The sequence below is a fragment of the Musca domestica genome, unplaced genomic scaffold (assembly GCF_030504385.1).
Source record: "Musca domestica strain aabys unplaced genomic scaffold, Musca_domestica.polishedcontigs.V.1.1 29, whole genome shotgun sequence".
NCBI classification, from domain to species: domain Eukaryota; kingdom Metazoa; phylum Arthropoda; class Insecta; order Diptera; family Muscidae; genus Musca; species Musca domestica.
In genome coordinates this window covers 9636553-9659965 of record NW_026712296.1, presented here as the reverse complement: position 1 = coordinate 9659965, position 23413 = coordinate 9636553, and the positions used below count along the sequence as shown (strand labels likewise).

Genomic DNA, 23413 nt, shown 5'->3' with positions numbered 1-23413 from the left:
GGAAAGCAATGTTGGCACAAAAAAATATCATAGAGTCTCCCACTTCAAGCAAGCGCTTCGCCGGAAATGGGCTTAAATACCGCAGAGCAACATTCGGGCAGCGTGTGACGGTTTCATTGGCCGTTTGAAGGCCATAATTCGTGCCAAATGTGACAAATTCGAACAAATCTAAACTTTTCTAAAATTTGATGCTATTTCCGACATTTTTTTGCTTTCATTCAATAAAATTAAAAAAATGTAAAAATTATACGTTTGAATTTGTTGCAGTTTTCTGATCTCACCATGTACACATAACCGAAGATGAATTCAAAAAACAAGTCGGTAAGTTTACATGTTATATTTATTGAGATTGATGCAATTGTTAGTAAATATACATTTAGGATGCTCCAATTAGAAAATATATTTTTAAAATTAAATTTATTTATTTTTTATTTATAACTACTAGTTGTTCGTTTAATAATTTGTTAGTCATGGCTTAATAACTAATGTATCAAAAACATGTTTATTGTTCATGTTAAATAATGTTCGAGCTAGAATGGGGTCTTCGGGACCGTTAATATTTCGTTGATTTGAGATTGCTGCTGCTTAGGGAACTACGACCGTTTATCGACCAATTAGAATCAAAACCACATGCCGAATCCGAGTCCGAATCAACAGTCAGGCTGTGGGCCACAGCACCTAAGCCCAAGGGTGAACGTAATTGATTGGGTGTCGTTGGCATACTACTGTAGCCAGTATTGAAATTAGAACTTGATGTCGAAGATATGGAATCTCTGGGTGAATCTGTTGTATTGGATGTCAAAGAAGAACGTTTTGCGTTCTTTTGGCGTTTCTTAACACTATCTAGAACTTTTGGTGGTGGCATTAGGGATTCATCATCGTCGTCGTCATCATCATGTGTCACATTGTTAATATTAGACGACGTACCATTTATGTTGTCGGCAGAACCCCATGATTTATGCAGCAAGTCGAATTGTTTACTATTAATGGGTGCACTCGCTCTCGAGCCCGGTGCTAGGTGGTGCATTGACGATGGTGTGTTCTTTTTTGCCATCATTGTTGAGGATTTTTTCATCATCATCGGATGCAGATGATGCTGATTCCGCATCGTACCAGCGTGATGAAGATGATGTGGATAGTGATGGTGACGATGGGGCCGCTGGTGAGGGAGACTTGCTGTTGAGGCTGCGTGTGGATGGTGATGATGCGGCTGTGCCGGCATTGAGCTCCCATTGCCATTGCCCACACCCAAGAAGTTGCTGAACGCTTCGGTCGTTTTCTTCACTCGGACATTCAAAGAGCCAATCCGTAGGAATCCCGAATCTTTTTCGGCTGAAAGAGGATAGAGAACATTATTTATTTTGAATATTGAAGAATGCATGATTATTATACGAAAGAGTTGTTATGTTTCCCAAAACAGTGACGAATTTTATAGTTTGGAACTCCTCGGATACGAAATCCTCGGAATTTTTATTAAATATTGTAAATTTGTTATTCTTGTAATCGGAGGTTCAATTCTCGTTTAATGAAAATGTGAAATAAAAACTTTACAAAAGTCCGAATTTGTATTAGGCAAGTTTACTTGTGGCAAGTCTCTTTTTGTAGGAGAGGTAAGGGGAAAGGAAGTGGCAAAAAATTGTTCGTACTGCCAATTTTCTGCCAATTCCTTGTGTTTTATTTTTATACAAAAATATAAAAAACAATGACAGTAAAAGTAATAATGAAAAACGAAATTGCTGAAATGAAATTGCCAAGTATAAATGCAAGAGGCAAGTTCAAAGGAGAACGATAAAAATTGTAGCAAGAAAACTCGCCCTGGCTAAATCGGCACGAAGGACATAAATTAAAAAATAAATATTTTATAAAGGAAAATGTTTTTATTTTATATTTTCAAAAATCCAGTCTCAGAGCTGCACACTAAAATTATTTTCTTCAATTTTCTCCCCAATTAATTGCTAAGTATATAATAGGCCTGTCTGGTTACTTTTTTGTTTGGATAAATGGTCGACCAACTTCTTTCTGAGATAAAAATGTCGTTTTATTTTCCTTTGAAAACTTACAAAACATGAATTGAAGAAGGAAACATGAAATAGGAGGGCAATTCTTCAGTTTCAGAACTGCATTAAAATATAGAAAAAAATAACAAAACAAGTCAAATAGTGTCAGTCGGTTTTGCCGACGGATGTATACCCCAGCATTGAGTTATGATTATTCTAACTATTGAACCATTATGTGGGAGGTTCCGAAGTAGTTGGCCAATTCGTATCTGACCTAAGTTTGATATAAATATTACAACACGCCGTATTTGGACTATATCGTCTACTTCGTATACTTTATATGAGATATGTGCAATTTTTTGGAAATCGTTCCACTTCAGCTTATACAGATAAAAGTATAGGTAGGTGCAAATTTAAGGAAATCGAACATTTATATCCAATTTTATACGAAATCAAAATTCCGATTAATTACATATTCATATCCGATTTCTGGCTAAGGGAAATATTTGAATGTATGTATCAAGTTGTATAGAATTGCCCACTTGTTTCGCAATTTTGAGAGATATAAGTATTGAAAAATGTGACACTTTATGGTTGAGGTACCACCAGAACGGGTTGGCAGATATCTTTCATCTTCATAACAGATTTTGCGTAACCAAAAATGTTTGGATGTGTTAAATTTGGATGCTTATTTCACGTTTTATGATCGTTTTGTTTATCAAAATGTTGTACCCATTGTAGGGGAAGTACCAGAAGGAGTGCGCCAATATATCGACATTACACAGCAGATCTGTGTTAGTAAATACTAAAGGTACCAGAAAAAAGGGTCCGATCTCTACCATTTTTATAACAGATCTTGTTTTGATAAAAATATGGAGAAATATGGAATGGAATCGGATGTTGATTTTGTGTTTAGGAGCTTAATTGATATTCAAAATACCGATGTATCCCATCTTCACAGCAGATCTTGTGTAAGTAGAAATAATGAGATGTGTGAAATGCGAAGAGAACCGGATGCTTATTTCGGAACTAATAATCGTTTTTCTTATTCGAAATTTTGACCCTGTGTGGGGGAGGTACCAGAAGAAGGGAACCGATATATTCCACCTTCACGCCAGACCTTGGGTAAATAAAAATATTGTGATGTGTGTAACTTGAAGACAATCGGACCCATACATCACATTTTATAAGAGTTATAATTATTCAAAATTTTGACCCTTTGTGGGGGAGGTCCTTGATGGAGTGTGCCGATATTGTTCAATTTCGCACCTGATCTAGAACTGATACCAAAAAATATTGTGATGTGTGTATCTCCGATCTAAGTTTGATAATAATATTATGAAGTACCAAGTTTGATATTACGATATTACGATGTACCAAAATCGGATACTCCATTGGAGAGTTATCGTGCCAGCCAGCCTGACAGACAGGCTGACGGCCGGACATCGCTAGATCGACTCCAAATGTCCTGAAACGGATTTGGTCCAAAGAGACCTAGGGTCTAAAACCGTTATTTCGATGAGGCACGTTTTAGCCATATCAAATGATATATACCCCCTCCAGCCATATGGCTGAGGGCATAACCATGGTACAATAAAGAGGTAGAACAGCTTCGTAAAACTATACAAATACAGCCCTGAGGATATGCCCGCTTCCTGTTCAATTTGCATGAAATACGTTGTTTTCATTTATTCAATACTTTCTCTCATTTTTAAAATCGGTTAAACAACGGGAAAATTAATGAAATGCTTGGATTTTCTTTCAAAAATATGATCTAAACAGTTTTATCTTTTAATTCCATGGCTTTAATGCGCGTCTCGCAATTTACGTGACTTCCAATAATTGACTTTGATTATGTTCTGTTTTTATTTTTCAAAACAATTAATACATACACAAAATTGGCAGAAGTCGGGCACACTTAATAAAAAATTTTAATCAGCTGGTAGCTCTACCTTACCTTTTTATTGTACCATGGGTATAACTAGTTGATCTTTGCAGGTTTGTTGCAGTACTGCAACACGGCAATTGCTTTAGCGAAAAATCGTAACATTTTTCAACCATAATCGCCGAAAACATAATTTTGTTTATTTTCTATTTTATTCAAAACAATACATATTCTTTGTTTATGTCTTTTTTTTGACAGAATGGGGCAAACACAAGAAAAAATTGTATTTAGGAGGTAACTTTAATTCACTCCTGTCATTATGCAATGGGAATAACCAGACAAACCTAATATCTGTTAAAGGCTACATTACACACGATGTTAGAGTCATATGTAAAATTACTTTTATACCATAGCATACATTAATTTAAATATACTAAAAGTATGGAAAATTAATAAACTACAAGTTTATTTATAGTTAAGTATATTAAGTAGATTATGACTCGTTTTTATATATTTTCTTTATAGTCCGGAAAAAGTAAAGCTTAATCAGGTTTTCATTGTTACATCTTTCCTTTAAAATAAATTCATTTTTCAGAGATATGGCAAGCTTTTTGTAAAAGTAACTGATAGTCACTGTATTTTTGTACAGTGGCATCTTCATTTTAGTTTAAACACAATACATTTTGCTGTTATTGCCATGTTATCAATATAAAATAACATGAATTCAGTAAACTTTACGTCAAAGGATAAAGGGAAGATGATCTGATCATTTGCTTATCGGACAGTTCATATCATGATAGAAGAATATAGATAGATGCATCAACACTTGGGAACATTGATATGTCAAAATTTTTAAAGTGTTTTGTCAAAAATAAGTAAATTTTTATATGTTTTCTTATACGACGCAAATCGGAGGTGGTAATGATATGTACTTTTCAACAATTTTCACAAATTTCAATAATTTTTCATTCACGATTTCAAATTGGGTTTGACAGTTCATTGTCCCAGCAGCTGTGTCGATGCGACTACCTGTATTCTTCTACCATGGTTCATGTTTAAATTAAGCTTGTAATGATGAAAAATGATTTATTTGTCCGACAACATCATTTTGTTATTTATATAATGTTAATATAACAACAATAGCATTATTCTTCTTTTCTTTATAACTCACCTGATGGTTTTCTCTTTGCCTTGATTTCTGTAAAATATTGAAAAATCGGAATTAACGTTTACATATATTTAAATTGTAAAATAAAACATACAAAAATGTTAGAAGCATTGGCTGTAAAAATGAATAAATATGTAAAAAACGGGTACATGCGGTGCAGAAAATTTATGAAAAACAAATTTAAAAGCCAACAATAACTTACCATGTGATGATAACATATTTTTATTGCAAAACCAACAATAATACACATATATAACTGTGCAAATATAAGACCAAAATTTAAAGCATTCACAACACGGGTTGGTTGTTGAAACAAAGCCAAATAATGATATTTTTAATATTGTTTAATTAATTATGATGATAGCTAAATTAATTATAGTAAAATTAAATATTATGAGTATTTCCAGATATCTAAAAAATCCTTTGCAATATAACGACTTGCTAAAAAAATCCAGTCAAGTTGAATTTTTTGTCCGCTACTATGGTTGACAGTGTGATATAATAACACAGGTAGCCTCATCTAAGAATACAACCCATTGTATTTAAATGTTGCCAAAGGTAAGTTAGTAAATTTTTTTTCATCAAAGACATACTGCAAATCTAGTCCAAGTAAAGATTCCTTTCGCTAAAGTCAAAAACGTGATATAATTACACAAGGTAATCTCATTTGAGAATTCGCTAAAACAGATTTATAAATTTGAATGCTATTAAAGGTAAGCTTGTGAGATGATTGTCATCATATGTTTGAATGTGGTCACTTTGAATTATTTTCCCACGGTTGAAAGTTTATTGCATGGGATAATAATACCAGTACTTGGTAATGAGAAAAAAGCTCTTTGGCTTTATTTTTTTTAGAAATAACCCATGTTTTTCCAACCTAACGGTATTCTGCATTAGTTTGTTCCAATTACATTTTAGTGGCTTATTCGTCTTATGTGGCTGGGCTAAGTTCAAAAACAAAACGAATTACTTTGACCTGAAAGAACGAACAACCTGGTAAAAATATAAAACTAGGTGGCAACCTTGCAAAATCAACATATAAGACAATCTAATTGGAAATATTGGAAATTCGTTTTCGTATACGAAAACATTGCAAAAATTGCAGCCAAATTTAATTTTAACAAGTTAAATAGTATAGTATAGGATGTATTCTAACCGTTGACCTTTTATGGGGGAGGTCCGAAGCAGTAGGCCAATATTGTCCAATTCGATTAATTGCATATTCATATCAGCTTTCTGGCTAAGGGAAATATTTAGACATATCAATTTGTAAAGAACCACATGTTATGACTGATATAAGTATTGGAGATTGTGACCCTTCGTTTTTGAGGTGCCAGAACGGGTAGACAAATATCTATAATTCTCATAACAGATTTTGCGTAAGCAAAAATGTTCGGGTGTGTGAAATTTGATTTTTTTAAAAATTTTGAACCCTTTGTGTGGGAAGTTCCAGAAGGAGTGCGCCGATATATGCCATTTTTACAGCAGATCTTGTGTAAGTAGAAATAATGGGATGTGTGAAATATAAAGAGGTTTTATTTAATTTGGATTTAATAATCGTTTTGATTATTCGAAACTTTAACCTTTTGCCACAAGAAGAAGTGGCCCGATCTCTACCATCTTTTTAACAGATCTTGTGTTGATAAAAGTATTGAGATTTGCCAAGTCTGAATAGAATCGGATTTTAATTTTGCGTTTTAGCAGCTTCATGGATATTCAAAATTTTGAACCCTTTGTTGGGGGAGTTCCAGAAGGAGTGCGCTGATATATCCCATTTTCATTGCAGATCTACTGTTAGTAAAAATAATGTGATTTGTGAAATATGAAGAGAACGGGACGTTTATTTCGGATTTAATAATCGTTTTGATTATTCGAAACCATCCATACCCGACATCCATCCATCTTCATACCAGACATTGAGTTAATTAAAATATTGAGATCTGTGAAATTAAATCAAAATGTTGACCCTTTGTGGGGGCGGTACTTGAGGGGGTGCACCGATATTATCCATTTTCGCACCTGACCTAGAACTGATGCACATATTAGGAGTTGCAAAGTTGGAGCAAAATCGGATTATCCTTTCTCACTCTGTGTAGTAAAATATTTTCTTTTAAAATGTTGTCCTTTTGTGGGGGAGATACCAGAAGGAGTTCGCCAATGTTGTTCATCTCCGAACACGATCTAAGTTTAATAATAATATTACGATGTACTAGGTTTGGACCAAATCGGATACTCCCTTCGAGAGTTATCGTGCGCACCAGCCAGCCAGCACGGAAGGATATCGCTAGATCGACTCCAGTGTCCTGAAACGGATTTGGTCCAAAGAGACCTAGGGTCTAAAACCGATATTTCGATGAGGCACGTTTTGACCGAATCAAATGATATATACCGTCTCTTGCCATATTGTTGAGGGTATGAAAAATTGGCAGATTTTCTGCTACTACAATTTACTTGGACAATTTGTATCTAATGAACATTTAGCTGCAGTTGTACAATGTTTTCGGGAGCGATTTTCAAATAAAATATTGCAAAATGCTGAAAGTAGTAGATTCTTGTGTATAAGAAGGTAAAGTTATTTAAAATAAGCATAACCAACTCTGCATTTTCTGCAATTTACCTTGTCAAATTTTACCGCATAGAAAACTAGTCCCCATATCTGATTTGTGTAAGTACAATGGATCTATAAATATATATTTTGGCAATGAGATGTTGTCAAATGAATAATTTAAAAAAAAATGTAAACATATGATTGCATCACGTAACCTTCATATTTTATCATATATGATCCCTGAATGTTGAAGAACAATCAAATCGATTTGACTAATGTAAGTCTTTTAAACCTTATTAGATTATTGCAAAATGGAAATACCCCAACAAATTATTTTCAACAAAGGTTAGCAAAAATAAACAATAATTGTCATATTAAAAAAAGCATAATGCATTCGACTTGTTGTACAACAAATCGCAAATAACAAAAATCTGAAAGTTTAAAATGAAAGGTGACATTAAATATGCGCAAAAAAGAATTAATTGTAATTATTAATCAACTGAAATCGCTTGAGTCGGCAAACTGTCAATGGAATTGCGCGCGCCATGATTATGATTATCCACTTGCCTCCAGGTGCCGTATCCACTGTTGATCAATTGTTGGCGCATTGCTTGGATCTCTGAGCGAGTACAAATCGGAGTGCAATCAATGCATTTATTTGTCCATCAAAATTGGCAAGTTCAATTTGGTGCATTCGTTGGCAGATAGAAGATTTCACGATGCCGATGAAGGTTTCGGGGAAGAAGAGAGTGCATTGAAAATAAAATTTTTTTTTGTTTTGTAAAATTTGCAGGAATAGAATAAAAATATAAGATTTGACAGGTACTGGCATTAATATTTTTTAGTCACTTTGATTGTGTTGGTTGGTGTCATGGTACAATAAAAAACATGTTTGTAGAGCTTCCAGTTGATTACAATTCTGGTCTGAGTATGCCCGTCTTCTGCCACTTCTGTATTTCTTGTTTTGAAAAATGTTACAGTCATATGTAAAGTGACTATTTCAAGAATTATTTGCAGCATTTTTATGGCCTACCTTGAGGCGCTCCCAAAAAAGATTTTTATCTAAAACACTTTACAGTATAAGTTAATATTGTCATACTTTAGGTTTACAATATATAAAATAGAATATGAAGGGTAAGAAAAAAAAACTGAAACAAAGTCAAACACCATAATTTTGACATTTTTTTTTTAAATTTTATTGAATGAAAGCAAAAACTTGATATGCGAATAATATGAGCTTAAAACTTGAGGATTTGTATTCTATGAAAATATGAAATGAAAAATATTTCCTTGTTGAAAAATGCTTATTATAATAAGCTTTGATTCGCGTCGTACAAGAAAACATACAGGGTGAGATAAAAACTGCAACAAAGTCAAACGCCATAATTATTAAAATTTTATTTAATTTTATTGAATGAAAGAAAAATATGTCGGAAATAGCATCTAATTTTAGAATAAGTTTAGATTTGTTCGAATTGGTCACCCTTGGCACGAATTATGGCCTTCAAACCGTCACACGCCGCCCGAATCTTGCTCTGCGGTATTTTGGCCTTTTCCCGGCGAAGCGCTTGCTTGGGGTGATCGACACTTTGGCATTGATTTTGGTGGCCATTGTGCGCTGGAAATGAAGCGAGGAACCTCCTTTTGTAACCATTCTTGGGAGATGCGTTCTGAGTGCGATGGTGCTGAGTCCCATTGGAATGTCCGAGGCCTGCGGTCAAATTGTTTGTTCGCCCAAGGCTTTAATACACCCTCCGGAATATTTTCGCGATAATATTCGGCATTTATTCTGATGCCACGGTCGATTAATACGAGCGGAGAGCGACCATCGGCTGTTATGGCGGCCCACACTATCACAATGGCTGGCGCTTGAGTTCTGGTGGCCAACCGAAGGTGCACATTTTCAGCAGTCCTCTTTGGCAAGTAAACAAGATCATCTTGTTTGTTTAGAAACTGCTGTGTCGCGGGTTTCGATCAATTTCTGCTGATGTTGCTGCTTTCTTGCGTCCACTTCATTGACGTCGGAGTGATGATACGAGTGATGATACGAGACACAAAAGATTTATTCACATTTAAATGCTGTAGTGCTCTAACAATAGCCACTTATGGTTTTCCAGACAAATATAAAGAAATCACACTATCGCGCTTGAATTCCATCACAAATACCTTTTTTTCTGGGAAATTCTCAAGCAAAATTCTTTTGTACGCTTGTAAACAATATAATGAGCTTTCACTGGAATAATTGTAACAGCTGTCAGACGAGTGGCTTAGAAATGACAGCAGTCTGAAGTTGGTTGCAGTTTTTCCATCTCACCCCATATGTAATAGCGTTACTTTTAAGTTTAAACATTTGTGGAAGCTCCTCAAAGTATGCTATAAATATGTAAAATTAAAAATTTGTCTCAGAAAAAGTCACTTAGCAATATGACTCTAACAACATGTGTTATCGGGACTTAAGTTCTTTCGAAAGAAGTTAGACTAAAGTTGGCTGCTGAATTCTTTTGTGTTTTTTCTAAAGAGGTATTAAATTTCTTTATGAGGCAAAAAAATTGAAAACATTTTAATTTTACTTTAAAAGATAACATATGTAGAAAAGATAACATATGTATTTGTAATCTTTACAAGAATTACAAAATGTACAAATTTATCGTGAAATTATTAGCTTCTCTGAAAAACATTGAAAAAATATAAGAAATAAAACTACTGATTTACTAAAATTTTTGACAAAATTTCAGCAAAATTATACAAATTTTTCGATAACAGTACGCTGTTGCACGACATTTTAACTACTTGTGACAGAAAGCGGGCATAGTATCAGAGTTGTATTTCAGTAGTTTTTGCAAAACAGTTTTGCCTACTTATTGCACCACGGTAGGGTATGGCCCATCGATCCAATGTAGAGTGTTTATTGTTTTGTCATCCAGATGAGATTTATATATGTTTTTTGTTAGCTATGTGTGTGTCTCGTTGGTATTAGAACTTCAAAAGGTCAACTGAACAAGCAAGTTTGGTCATGCACATTATTATGTTATTTTTTAAATTTATATTCGTAAATATTGTATCAAAAATGTACAGTAGTTATTAAAAAGCTATCTCTCCAAATTATCAAAATAGGCTGAAAATACCCCCAGACTTATAGCTATAGGCAATACATACATATATATTTCATTTAAACGCTTAAAAATGACAAATTTTGTGCAGGTGTAAAAATTTGGAGTAAACTTCTTGAACGATAATAAATTATTTAATTGCAGTAAATACACATTTTTATACCCTCCACCATAGTATGGAGGGTATATTAAGTTTGTCATGCCGTTTGTAGCACCTCGAAATATATATTTTAGACCCCAAGGTATACATATTATTGATCAGCATACAATTCTATGTCGATTTAGCGATGTCCGCTCGTCTGTCCGTCTTTGGAAATCACTCTAGCTTTCGAACGAAATGAAGCAGGTTGATAAAATTGTACTTAAATGTATATTATGTCTGCAGGATTTTTGGTATTGAAAATGGGCTATATATGTCCACGTTTTGGTGTAGCCCCCATATAACGGCACCTTCCAATACTCGGTATGTTGATGATTGTAGCGACATTATTCACAGGAATTGTTCCAAATTTAGTATTTGAAGTTCGTAATGGATATTACAGCCTATTACAGAAAATTGTCTGTGCAGATCCACGACTTCCTCATATAACGGTACCTCCCGATTTTCGGTATTTTGATGATTTTAGCGACATTATCCACCGGAACTGTTTGAAATTTGGCATTTGAAGTTCGTAATGGTCACTACAGCCTAAGACAGGAAATTGTCTGTCAAGGTCCATGCCTTTCTATAGCCCCTATCTCTTTTGATGATAATAGCGACATTATTGACCGGAATTGTTTTAAATTTGGGATTTGAAATTCATAATGGATAATACAGCCTAAGACAAAAAATTGTCTGTGCAAGTCCACGTCTTCGTATAGCCTCGCAAATAACGGCACCTCCCCATATTCGCTATTTTGATGATTTTAGCGACATTATCCACCGGAATTTTTGAAATTTGGTATTCTAAGTTAGTAATTAATACTACAGCCTATGACAGAAAATTGTCTGTGCAACTTCACGTCTTCGTATAGCCCACCATACAACGGCACCTCTCGATATTCGCTATTTTGATGATTTTAGCGACATTATCCACCGATTTTTTTCAAGTTTGGCATTTGAATATGGTAATGGCTTATGACAAAAGTTTCCTATGCAGGTCCACGTCATCGTATAGATCCAATTATAACGGCTACATTCGGTATTTTTAAGATTTGAACAGAATTTTTAACGGGTTTTATTTTTCTGTATGTTTACTTCTTCTTCAAGATTTGACCTTCTACTTCTTTCTCAGAGAATAAAGTAGTTTCATTCTCTTTTTTAAGAAAACTGTTACAAAATAGACTTGTGTCATTCCGGAATGAACTTGGTCAAAGGAACTACTTAGCGAGTGAGACGATCGAAATATTTCTCAATTTTAAAAGCCCACGAATATATTTATATTCTCCACCTTTAAAAGGAGGGTATATACACTTTGTCATTCCGTTTGTAACATCCCTAAATATTCATCGTAGACCCCATAAATTATATATATTCATGATCAGCGTAAACTTCTAAGACGTTGGCCGTCTGTCGGTCTGTTGAAATCACTATACAGCCCACATTATTGAACGTAGAGCTTCAAATTTTGGCAGAACAATTTGTATTGTGTCTCGGATGGTTGGTATTGAAAATGAGATATATCGGTCCACGGTATTTTGATCATTTTTGCCACTTTTTTCTACGGATTTGTCTAAAAATTGGTATTTGTGGGACATAATGGGTTCTAACTCCGGTGGCGGAACATAATATATACAGTTCCACGTTTTGGTATTTGATGATTTTTGCCACATTTTTTCACTGATTTGTCAAAAAATTGGTATTTGTTGGTGATAATGGGTTCTAGGTCCGGTGGCGGAACAAAGTATATATAGGTCCACGTTTTTGTATAGCCCCCATATAGCTGTACTACCGATAGTCGGCAAATAATGTCGCCGTAATCAAAAAAAATACCGAATATAAGGAGGTACCGATATATGGGGCTATACAAAGACCTGGACCTGCAGATACAATTCTCTGTCCTAGGCTGTAGTAGCCATTATGAACTTCAAATACGAAATTTGAAGCAATTCCGGTAAATAATTTCCCTGAAATCCGGTAAATAATGTCACTGCTGATGGGGGAGGGGGGGGGCTTTTAAAATGCATATTTCGAGGTGCTTTAAACCCTCCATACTATGGTAGAGGGTATAAAAAAGGTTTAATTTATTTTGAGGCTTGACGCTTTCTATTATAAACGCTGTTTTAGAAAAAAGGCCGAGCAAAAATCAATGGAAAAAGATAAGAAATATTTCCGAGGTTATTTTGTGGGAAAATTTGTAAATATTTTCTCGGTATGTAATTGAAATGGAGAGTCCCTTTCTTTGGTGGCTTATATTGAAAATTGATAAAAATATATTTGATGTCATTATTCTAAAATGATGTATCGCCGAAGAATTGTGGATTAGCTCATGAGAAGTACGACTTTTAGCCTAAAATGTTTGTTTAATATTAAACATTTCCTGGCGTTTAGGTAATAGTTAGAGTTTTGATATATTCTCAGAACTCTGAACTTATGACAAATAGTTTTGTAGCGTATTTTGACTTGTTTTTTTCCTTTTTAAAGGGAGTTTGTGACCATTTTTTGGAAAGAGGGACAAAAAAGACCCTTTTGGTGACTCGCTTGAACAAAATTTAAGGATTTCAAAAAATTTAGATTTTAGCTCTATTTTTATAATCTACTTGGTTTTTCCTATAATTTTTTTTATTTTGTGCTGCACAGTGATAAAATTTCCAATATTGGATTGTGAGTGTTTCGTATTATTCCACGTACTTCGATTAAAAATATTCTTTTGTCGCGAGACTTCAATGTAATTGGTTAAGAGTTTTAATTCTTATTTGTTGAACTATTTTTATGTAGAACCAGTAAAGAAAGTCTTAAAGTCGTGCGGGACCGACTTTATGATACCCTACACCACTTTTCTAATTTAGTAGAAATCGGCATAATCATACATGCTATGATTATAATTTAAAGTTCAAAGGACTAAGGCTGGAAATACATAAAGAGCATATTTGTCTGGCTTAAGTCATCGGCTGGCTTCTTCGTAGATGAACAAAGGAGTTTTAGGTTGACATAGTTCGATTTTGGCCCTGGCCTCCTTTGTTCATTTCCGAAGAAGCCAGCCGATGACTTAAGCCAGCCAGATAAGCGCTTTATGTATTTCCAGCTTAAATATGCCGAAGCATTTGTATCTTTTAAATTCGGACTTGTATTGCCCATTTGGTGCACAATTAATTTGAAATCGGATAAAAATATATAAGGGAGCTATATCCAAATCGGAACCGATCTCGATAAAACTTGGCAAAGATATTTCTGAGCTGTATTTGATATATTTCCCTGAATATCGTTGTTACGGCTTTGGGTAACAAATATAACAAATCGGATGAACAGTATATATGGGAGCTATAGCTATATCTGAACCGATTTGACATACTAGCTTTCAGACTCAATTCGGTCGTAAGTGCCAAATTTCATCGCATTTGGGCAAATATTAGACGTTTGGTGCACAATCAAAGGTAAATCGGACGAAGTTATATATGGAAGCTATATCCAAATCTGAACCGATTTCGACCAAATTTGACATACATATTTTCAGGCCTAATTTGGTTGTATATGCAAAATTCCATGCTATTCGGGCTGATTTTACACGTTTGGTGCACAATAAAAGGCAAATCGGACGAATATATATATGGGAGCTATATCTAAATGTTGACCGATAATCTCCAATTTCAATAGGGTTCGTCCTTGGGCCAAACAAATGATTTTTGCAAAATTTCATCTGGATCGGGCAATAATTGCGAACTGTACTTTGTTTACAAAAATACATGGACAGACGGACGGACGGACGGACATGCATAAATCGACTCAGAATGTGATTCTATGCAGATCTTCAAAAGGAACTATGGGTCTATCTCGTTTCCTTTTGCCTGTTACAAACAAATGCACAAAGACATAATACCCTGACCACCTTGTGGTGTAGGGTATAAAAATTGTGCCCCTGACTTCAGATTTTGTAATGAAAGTTCCGATCGATATCAGTATGAGTGGAATTTCAATTGAATTATGAAAAGCGTTAGATAAATATTAAGACAAAAAATAGTATTTTGTAATTAAATCAATGAATATATTATTAACAAAAAATATTTAATATATATAAACACAAAAATAAATATAAAGATTTTTTTTTGGGGAAAAAACATGCATTAATAATTAGTAACTGGCAAAAAGTACAAAAAATAGTAATATTTAATAAATCAAAATTAAAAATAGAAAGAAAATAAGTTTTATTTGAAAATTCCCATAAAAAGTAGAGTAGAGTCATTAGTAAACCATATAAAGCCCCAATAATACAATTGTAAACTACCAATATTTAGAAGGGGTAGAGGATAGCAAGATTGGTAGGATTAAGTTAAGCACATTTTTTTGGGTGGAATATTGTCTTTTGGCATTCCATTTCTATTCCTTTAGGATTTTGTTAGTAAGTTTTTCAGGATTGTTGTTGTTGTTGTGGTTCTGGTGTTGGCGATTGGAGGCGGTAGCAGCGCGTAGTGTTTTACGCAGAAAACTCTCTTTGCGTCGGGCAACAATTCCCATACCACGATTATCGTTCGGTGACATGCTGCGTGGAGTTGATTCCGGAGAACTTTGAGGCGATGACAACATTTGGCATGGCATCAGGGTGTCATCTTCGTTATTGTTGTTGTTATTGAATTTCATTGACTGTATGGCCTGTTTCTTTTCCCGGCGCCGTGTCGAGGTGGTCAATAGGGACTGTGTACGCGATATGGGATTGCTACCGCCACTAATTGTGGCATAGCCTAGCTGAGAACGTTTCTTACCACGTGTCAAAGCACTACCCACTGTACCACCTCCAGTAGTTTTCATATTAGATGGTAGTTCAAAGTGATAGTTGTTGTTAAGTTCGGTGAGTAGAAACTTTGAACAATACTCACTGCTATAGGTGGAGGCCGAAACAGTGGTCTGCTGTTTGCTATAGTCCAAGGCCTTATTGCCGGCCCAATCCAATAGATCACGATTTGCCTCTGCAAAAGAAATATTGTTATTATTATTATTATAAGTTAAATAGAACTAACTAAATCATATGTGAACTACTTTCTTGGGCGATCTTGAGGAATTACGTAAATAAATTCAATAATTCACAAAGTAGCTGCCTCATATATTTCTTACACCACCACAATTCTAAGTAACTACTTTATTGAAAACGGCTCTCATTTACCAGATCGTTTGCTCTGAAATAATTCTCATTCAATTCATACAACAGATTGATTATGAGCGAGACTTTGACTTAAAATGACAATAAATACAGGGTGAAATAAAAAGTGCAACCACTTCAGACTGCTGTCATTTCTAAGCATTCGTCCGCAACTGTTAAGATTATTCCAGTGACAGCTCATTCTATTGTTTACAAGCGTAGAAAAGCTTTTTGGTGAGAATTTTCCAGAAAAAAAATTATTCGTGATGGAATTCAAGCATGATAGTGTGATGTCTTTATATTTGGCTGGAAAACCTCAAGTGGCTATCGTTAGAGCCCTTCAGCATTTAAATGTGAATATATCTTTTGTGTCTCGTACCATCGCTCGTTACCGCGATACTGGTAGCGTAGCCCGACGTCAAAGTAGTGGACGAAAGACAACAGCAAGAAATGGTTCGAAAAGTAAAGAAGCGATTTGATCGAAACCCGCGTCGCAGTGGCCGAAAAATGGCTCGTGAGCTGAACATATCGCAATATGTCATTCGGCAAACATTGAAAAGTGAGCTCGGGGTAAATTCAAATTCCAAAAAGTGCAAGAACTTACACCGCAACAGAAAGAAAATTGACTCAAAAGAGTTGCTTCGGTTGGCCGAAAGTGGTGAACTGCCGAATTTGGGTTTCTCTGATTAGAAAAGATTCGTTGTCCAGCAGATTGAATAAACAAAATGATCGTGTTTACTTGCCAAAGAGGTGAGCTGAAAATGTGCATCTTCGGTTGGCCACTAGAACTCAAGCGCCGGCTATGGTGATGGTGTGGGCCGCCATAACCGCCGATCGTCGCTTTCCGCTCGTATTAATCGGAATAAATGCCGAATATTATCGCGAGGGTATATTAAAGCCTTGGGCACGCAAACATTTTGGCCGCAGACATTGGACATACCAACAGGAACAGGACACAAATCTCCGGATACTAATCCGTTGGACTATTGTGTCTGGAGTATTTTGGAAAGCAAGGTTGCCAGAGCAACATTCGGGCAGCGTGTGACGGCTTCATTGGCCGTTTGAAGGCCATAATTCGTGCCAAAGCTGACCAGTTCGAACAAATCTAAACTTATTCTATAATTTTATGCTATTTCCGACATTTTTAAATAAATTTCCGACAAATAAATAAAATAAATCCCACCCTATGGTTGACTGTGGAAACCGCTTCAATTCAGATACTTTTATATACAAATGTTTTCGTTACCCAATGGTTGAGGGTTTTAAAAAAATAACTGAGGTTTTTAAACTAACTGATTTGACTATAACTCAAGTTTTTACATGTGGGAGGGTGTTAATAGTCTGACATGTCCTGGGAATGTTACTGATATCCCAGCCTAGATTGTTAATTCTTTAACAGATCCTAGAAAATAATATATTTTGGTTTACATAATTTGAATCTTCAGTCCTATAATCTATTTTTGATTCAACTAATAAAAGTTAATGTCGGCGTATGTACAAAGTGTTTAGAGTATCAAACCTGACACCAAATACAATAATGGTCGACAACGTGCAACTGTTCAAACACCCGAAATTTTAGTTCAAAGATGTGCCGCTTTTCGGCAGTCAACTACCCAACTATCATAGAAATTGATTTAATAATCTCCATTATCGATGTTTGAACCTGAGTCCAAAACAAATAACAGTCATACTTCAAACAGAATCGAAATTGGGCAATTAGTCGATAAGGTCATAGGGGGAAAAGAAAAATATTGATTCAAGTACGCCGAGCAATGGATGATAGGATGTCAATAGGCTATTAATGACATACTTCGGTGGTTGATAAGAATACAATTTTGATTGGCAATTCATGATAGTGGGGCCCCTTTATGAAGTGCTGAACTAAATCATAAGCTATCTGCAATCAAAGTTAATAACTATTTTATAGTCGAACATTATGACAACGAACTTGTGGCAGGGCGATAAAACTGTTAATTACAAATCCTACTTCGTAAATGCTATTCTCTTTAATCATGTTTGAGTGTAAAACCAGAATAATGTAATTAAAAAAATGTACTTACTGTAGGTGTTGCAGAGTAGGGCAAATATGTTAACCCTTCCGAATTGCATAGCAATGTGCAGGGGAGTGTAACCCTAGGGCAGACAAATCAAAGAAATAAGAGAAAGTATTAGAAATACACTTATGTTTCAAACAAGCCAACATTTTACATTTCTAGCAACAACATTTTTAAAATAACAGCAAAAACAACAACAACTCCCGGCAGCAGTATCCCGCCAAAGTGTCAATCAAAGGCTTCACACCTAACGAATTTTGAAAAGAATTTAAAACACAAAATAATTAAATTGTCATAGACTTGTTCCTGCAGGATGAATGTGACGGATTAACTGAAGCATTGACAAATCTTTTAATTTTTTGTTGTTGCCACACCACAACAACAAGAAGAAATGTGTTGCCAATTTCATTTTAATAAATGTGGAAAGGTAGAAAATCAACAACAAACATGTGTATCAAACCGAACAAATTTAAATTTTAAAATTTGACATTTGTCTGTCAACGAAATTGAAATGGCAAAACATTTTGCGTGTCTATTCAATTTTTCTTTGGCTCACTCAACCCTTCCTCACACACCGGTATTCGTTCCACTCGCACACAGCGATGTAGCTAGCTAGCTAATCCAACCCTTCCTATTCTATTGCCAGACGACATTGGATTTAAGTGATTCGTTATGGTTTTATTGAATTGAAATTGTATTTTACTACTGATCAAAGTCGAATTGAATGCGGGGTGGTGTGAAAAGTTTGAGTAATCCTGAAAATGGATTAATAATAAAATAAACTAAATTGTAACAAGGTAAAGAAGCTGTAAGTTCGCCCGGTCCGAACATTGAATACCCACCACCATTTGGAACGATTTTTTAAATTTTCAAAAAAATAAAATCCGTTAAAAAATCCATTTATAACCACGGCAACGTGGACCTGCATCATCCAAATTGTCATAATATGGGGGCTATACCAAAACGTGGGCATGTACAGACAATTTTCTGTCTTAGGCTGTAGTATCCATTACGAACTTCAAATAACAAATTTGAAATAATTCCGGTGAATAATATCGCTAGGTACCGTTATATGCGGGAGGTACCGTTATATGCGTGCTATACGAAGACGTGGACCTTTACAGACAATTTTCTATCATAGGCTGTAGTATCCAATACGAACTGTAAATACTAAATTTGGGACAATTCCTGTGAATAATGTCGCTAAAATCATCAAAATATCGAATATCGGGAGGTACCGTTATATGTTGGCTATACCAAAACGTGGACCTACATGGCTCATTTTCAATATCAAAAGTCCTGCCGACATAATACATATTTGAGTAAAATTTTATCAACCTACATCACTTCGTTCGGAAGTTAATTCCCAACTCTTTTACATTTCTTGATTGAGACTTCTGGGAATCTGGGAATATTTTAGGCACATGGACTTCGGTAATATCTATTTATACAGAAGAGTAGTGAAATAACTGACTGAAACCAGAGGAAACAGCTGAGGCTAGAACTTTGAAATTTTGCACGAGGGTCAGTCTTGGTGTGTATGCATATGACAAGACTAGGTTTTTCTAAATTCATATTAAAAGGGTACGAAAAGTACTAAAATGTATCAAAAATTAAATACTTTGTATTGGACAAACGAAATAAGCTAGAATTCTGAAATTTTGAATAAGAGTCACTAATATAGTGAGGGTTTTTTTTCGAAATTCGTGCCTAGTCGAAATAATGGTTTTAGATCCTAGGTCTCTTTGGACCAAATCCGTTTCAGGGGACATTTAGATTCGATCTAGCGTTGTCCGTCCGTCCGTCTGTCTGGCTGGCTGGCTGGTGCCCACGATAAATCTCGAAAGGAGTATCCGATTTGGTCTAAACTTGGTACATCGTAATATTTTTGTCAAACTTAGATCGAGTTCGGAGATGGGCAATATCGGTCAACTCCTTCTGGTACCTCCCCCACAAAATGTCGAAATTCTCAAAATGTTTTACTGCACAGAAAGTGCAAATGCAAATCAATGCGAATAATCCGTTGTAAAGTAGACCGAGCCATGCCCGACTGCTGAGAACGGCGTTTTTGGGATGTTCTTGGGGACCTCTCAACACTGGCTCGAACGGCAGCGATATTCTCGGCCGATCGCCTTGGTCGACTTTTATATGGCCTCTTCGGATTAGAAAGAGCCTTACCAGTCGAAAATTTTTCGAATAAACTCTTAATGGTGTTCTTAGAAGGCGCACTTCTCACATTTTTGAATGTTTTAAAAGCACGTCGAGTTTTCACAATTGACTTCTTCTGTTGAATGTAAATTTCAACTATTTCAGAGCGCGTGTATTGGTTCATGGTAAACATGTGCTTGGACTGACGCTTCAAACGCGGTATGTCATTAAGCGATGTGACATCTCTGTTATGGCGTTGCCAGATGGGTTCGTCGAATATGGGCAACCCTGTAAAGTATAGGAAGTAGTCGATATAGTCAAAATCTGGCACGTTGTATTATTTTTATCGGCCTTAGGTCAGACACGAATTGATTAATATTGGCCAACTGCTTCGGAACCTCCCCCATATAGGGTCAAAAGTTGGAATAATCATAACTCAAGGCTGGGGGTATAAATCTGTCGGCAAAACCGACTGATACTATTTTTCTTGTTAATTTATATTTTTGAAATCATCTCATTGTCAAAATGTTTCCTAACAAATCCATTGTTTATACACAAATCAGAGATGGGAACCTTATTTCTATGAAGTTAAATTTGACATGGTAAATTTCAAAAAATGAAGATAAATTAAGACTTTATATTCTCGACATGTGCTATTTGGTACGGTTCACGGTCCGGCGGGGTCTTAACTAATCAAAAAAGTTAAAAATTTCCAAACATTCAAAAATTATAGAATTTTAAAAGAAAATGACGAACTTGATCACACCCATCTCGTAGTTTGATGTACATCTCCAAAGGATTGAATTTATTGAACAAGTAGAGTTATTGCAAATAAAGTGGTTGTTGTTTTAGTTGTTGTCGTTTATAATAAAATGCTTTTCAAGGAAAATACAAGAGAAACACACTATGTCGCCATGTGTTTCAGCCCCACATGTGGCAAGAAACAAAAAAAAAAAAAACAAAGACGAATAAAATTGAGATTTTGTAAATGTGACAATTGTTATATTAAAAGCGTTTAGTAATATCCGAGAAATACAATGTTTTATGTTGGCTCTTGGATTCTGTCTCAATTAAATTAATATTAAATTTTGCTGTGATATCCTTGCAAATACTTACTCCATTCTACGTGTTTTCAATGAACATTTAGAATTCGACATCGGTATGGTTGAAAATTCAATGGAAATAAAAAGAAAATAAAAGTGTTAAGAAACTTTTTTTAATTATTGGGACTTATTGCAATAGAAGTAATAACATACCGTCCTGGCGTTAACATCAGCTTTATATGTACCGGCTATTAGTTTGATGACATCTTCATTGCCATGTTTGGCAGCCCAGTGCAAGGCAGTCTGAAATGAAAAAAAAATAATAATAAAATTAAACAGTTTAATTGCAAATTACAAAAACATTTTGGGTTATTTTTAGTTAAACACAATTTGTGTTAAGCTTTCTAATATCTAACATTATAATAAGATGTATATATAAACTCAATGGAGCATTTCGAAATATTCGCCGAAGACCGTTCTTGATGTTGGATTTTAAAAAGGCTATATTTTTGTTTCGATTTATGAATAGTTCATTTATATATTTTTCTAATTATACCCTCAGCCATATGGCTAGAGAGGGTATATATCATTTGATAAGGTCAAAACACAAAAACAAAACACAGACAGACAATATTGGTTCATTCCATCAAGTACCTCCCACAACACAAAGGATCGACATTTTGAATAATTATAACTCATATAAAATATTACGTAAGAGACCAAATGACTTCATATTTCACACATCCCAATATTTTTTTTAACCCAAGTTCTGATGTTAAAATGGAATATATCTGTCCAATAAAAATTATTTTACTGCACAGAAAGAGAAAGGATAATCCGATTTTGCTCCAGCTTTGCATACATATTTGCCATCAGTGCTACGTCAGGTGCGAAAATTGACAACATCGGTCCACTCCATCAAGTACCTCCCCCATAAGGAAACAAAATTTTGAATATCCATGAAGCTCATAAAACACGAAATTAACATCCGATTCCATTGAGACTTGGTGCATCCTAATATTTCCATCAACACAAGATCTCTTATAAAGATGATACAGATTTTGGTACCTCCCCACAAAGAGACGAAGTTTTGAATAATCAAAACGATTATAAAATCCGAAATAGGCATCCGGTTCTCCCAATATTTCATACATCCCATTATTTCTACTAACACAAGATCTGCTGTAAAGATTGGATATATCAGTTCAGTTCTTCTGGTAACTCCCCCACAAAGGATCAATATTTTGAATATCCATGAAGTTCAGAAAATGCGAGATTAACATGCGCTTCCATTCAGAGTTGGTACATCTCAATATTTTCATCAACACAAGATCTGTTATAAAGAAGGTAGAGATCGGACCACACCTTCTAGTATCTCCCCACAACGGGTCAAAATTTGGCACAGTTATTTTTCTCATCAAAAGTGAAATAAGCATTTAACATTTCACTTATCCTAATATTTCTATTAACACAAGATCTGCTGGATGAGATGAGATATGTCGATATAACTCTCCTGGTATCTCCCCCACAGAGGGATCAAATTTTCAATAACAAAACGCCCTAAAAATGCGAAATAAGCGTCCGATTCTTTTGACACTTCAAACTTCACACATCTCAATAGATATCGGCCTACTCCTTGTGCTACCTCCCACACAAAAACGATCACAATTTTAGATACTTAAATCACTCATAGATTGCGAAATAAGTCAGCGATTCCATTCAACCTTTTATATATTAATATTTCCCTCAACAAGAGATATAATGTGAATGAAGTTTTCTGCCCACTGCCTCTGATACCTCCTCCCCCACAAAAAGTTAAATTTTTGATTTAAAATAATTCTCATAAAACTAAAATAAATGTTTGATTTTCTTACATTTTGCAGGTCCCAATATTTTTATTAGTATTAGATGAAGTGGAATACTTCGAGCCACTATAGACAACAATATAGGCGAACTCCTTCGAAACTCCCCCCCCATAAAGGCTCAACATGATGAATTATAAATACGGATGCTATATATGTTTAAATAAACTGACAATAGCTGAGGGTATGCAACTATCGGCAAAAAACAGACTGATACTTTTTAACTTGTTATTTTGGTGATTTCCGGCTCATAGGTAAGTTTTGGAGCAGGTAATTTTGGATTAGAATTTTATAGAACATTTTGATCTGATACTTACTTATCTTAATG

The 23413-nt window shown here is 34.9% G+C and overlaps 1 protein-coding gene across 2 annotated transcripts in view; it reads right to left on the bottom strand.

Moving 5' to 3' along the window:
* Positions 1–322: 322 nt before the first annotated feature.
* The window catches only part of LOC131803303 (uncharacterized), a 201423-nt gene continuing 178332 nt past the window's right edge, over positions 323–23413 (bottom strand). The window contains exons 2-5 of one of the 2 annotated variants that reach the window (XM_059124400.1): positions 18039–18111; positions 15719–15808; positions 5054–5080; positions 323–1332 (exon numbers count right to left, since the gene is read on the bottom strand). In XM_059124400.1, coding sequence (XP_058980383.1) covers positions 554–1332; positions 5054–5080; positions 15719–15808; positions 18039–18087 — 945 coding nt within the window. In that variant the 5' untranslated portion in view covers positions 18088–18111 and the 3' untranslated portion in view covers positions 323–553. Of the gene's footprint in view, positions 1333–5053; positions 5081–5252; positions 7870–15718; positions 15809–18038; positions 18112–23413 lie in introns of those variants that run through there. The other variant, XM_059124402.1, reaches the window with a different exon arrangement.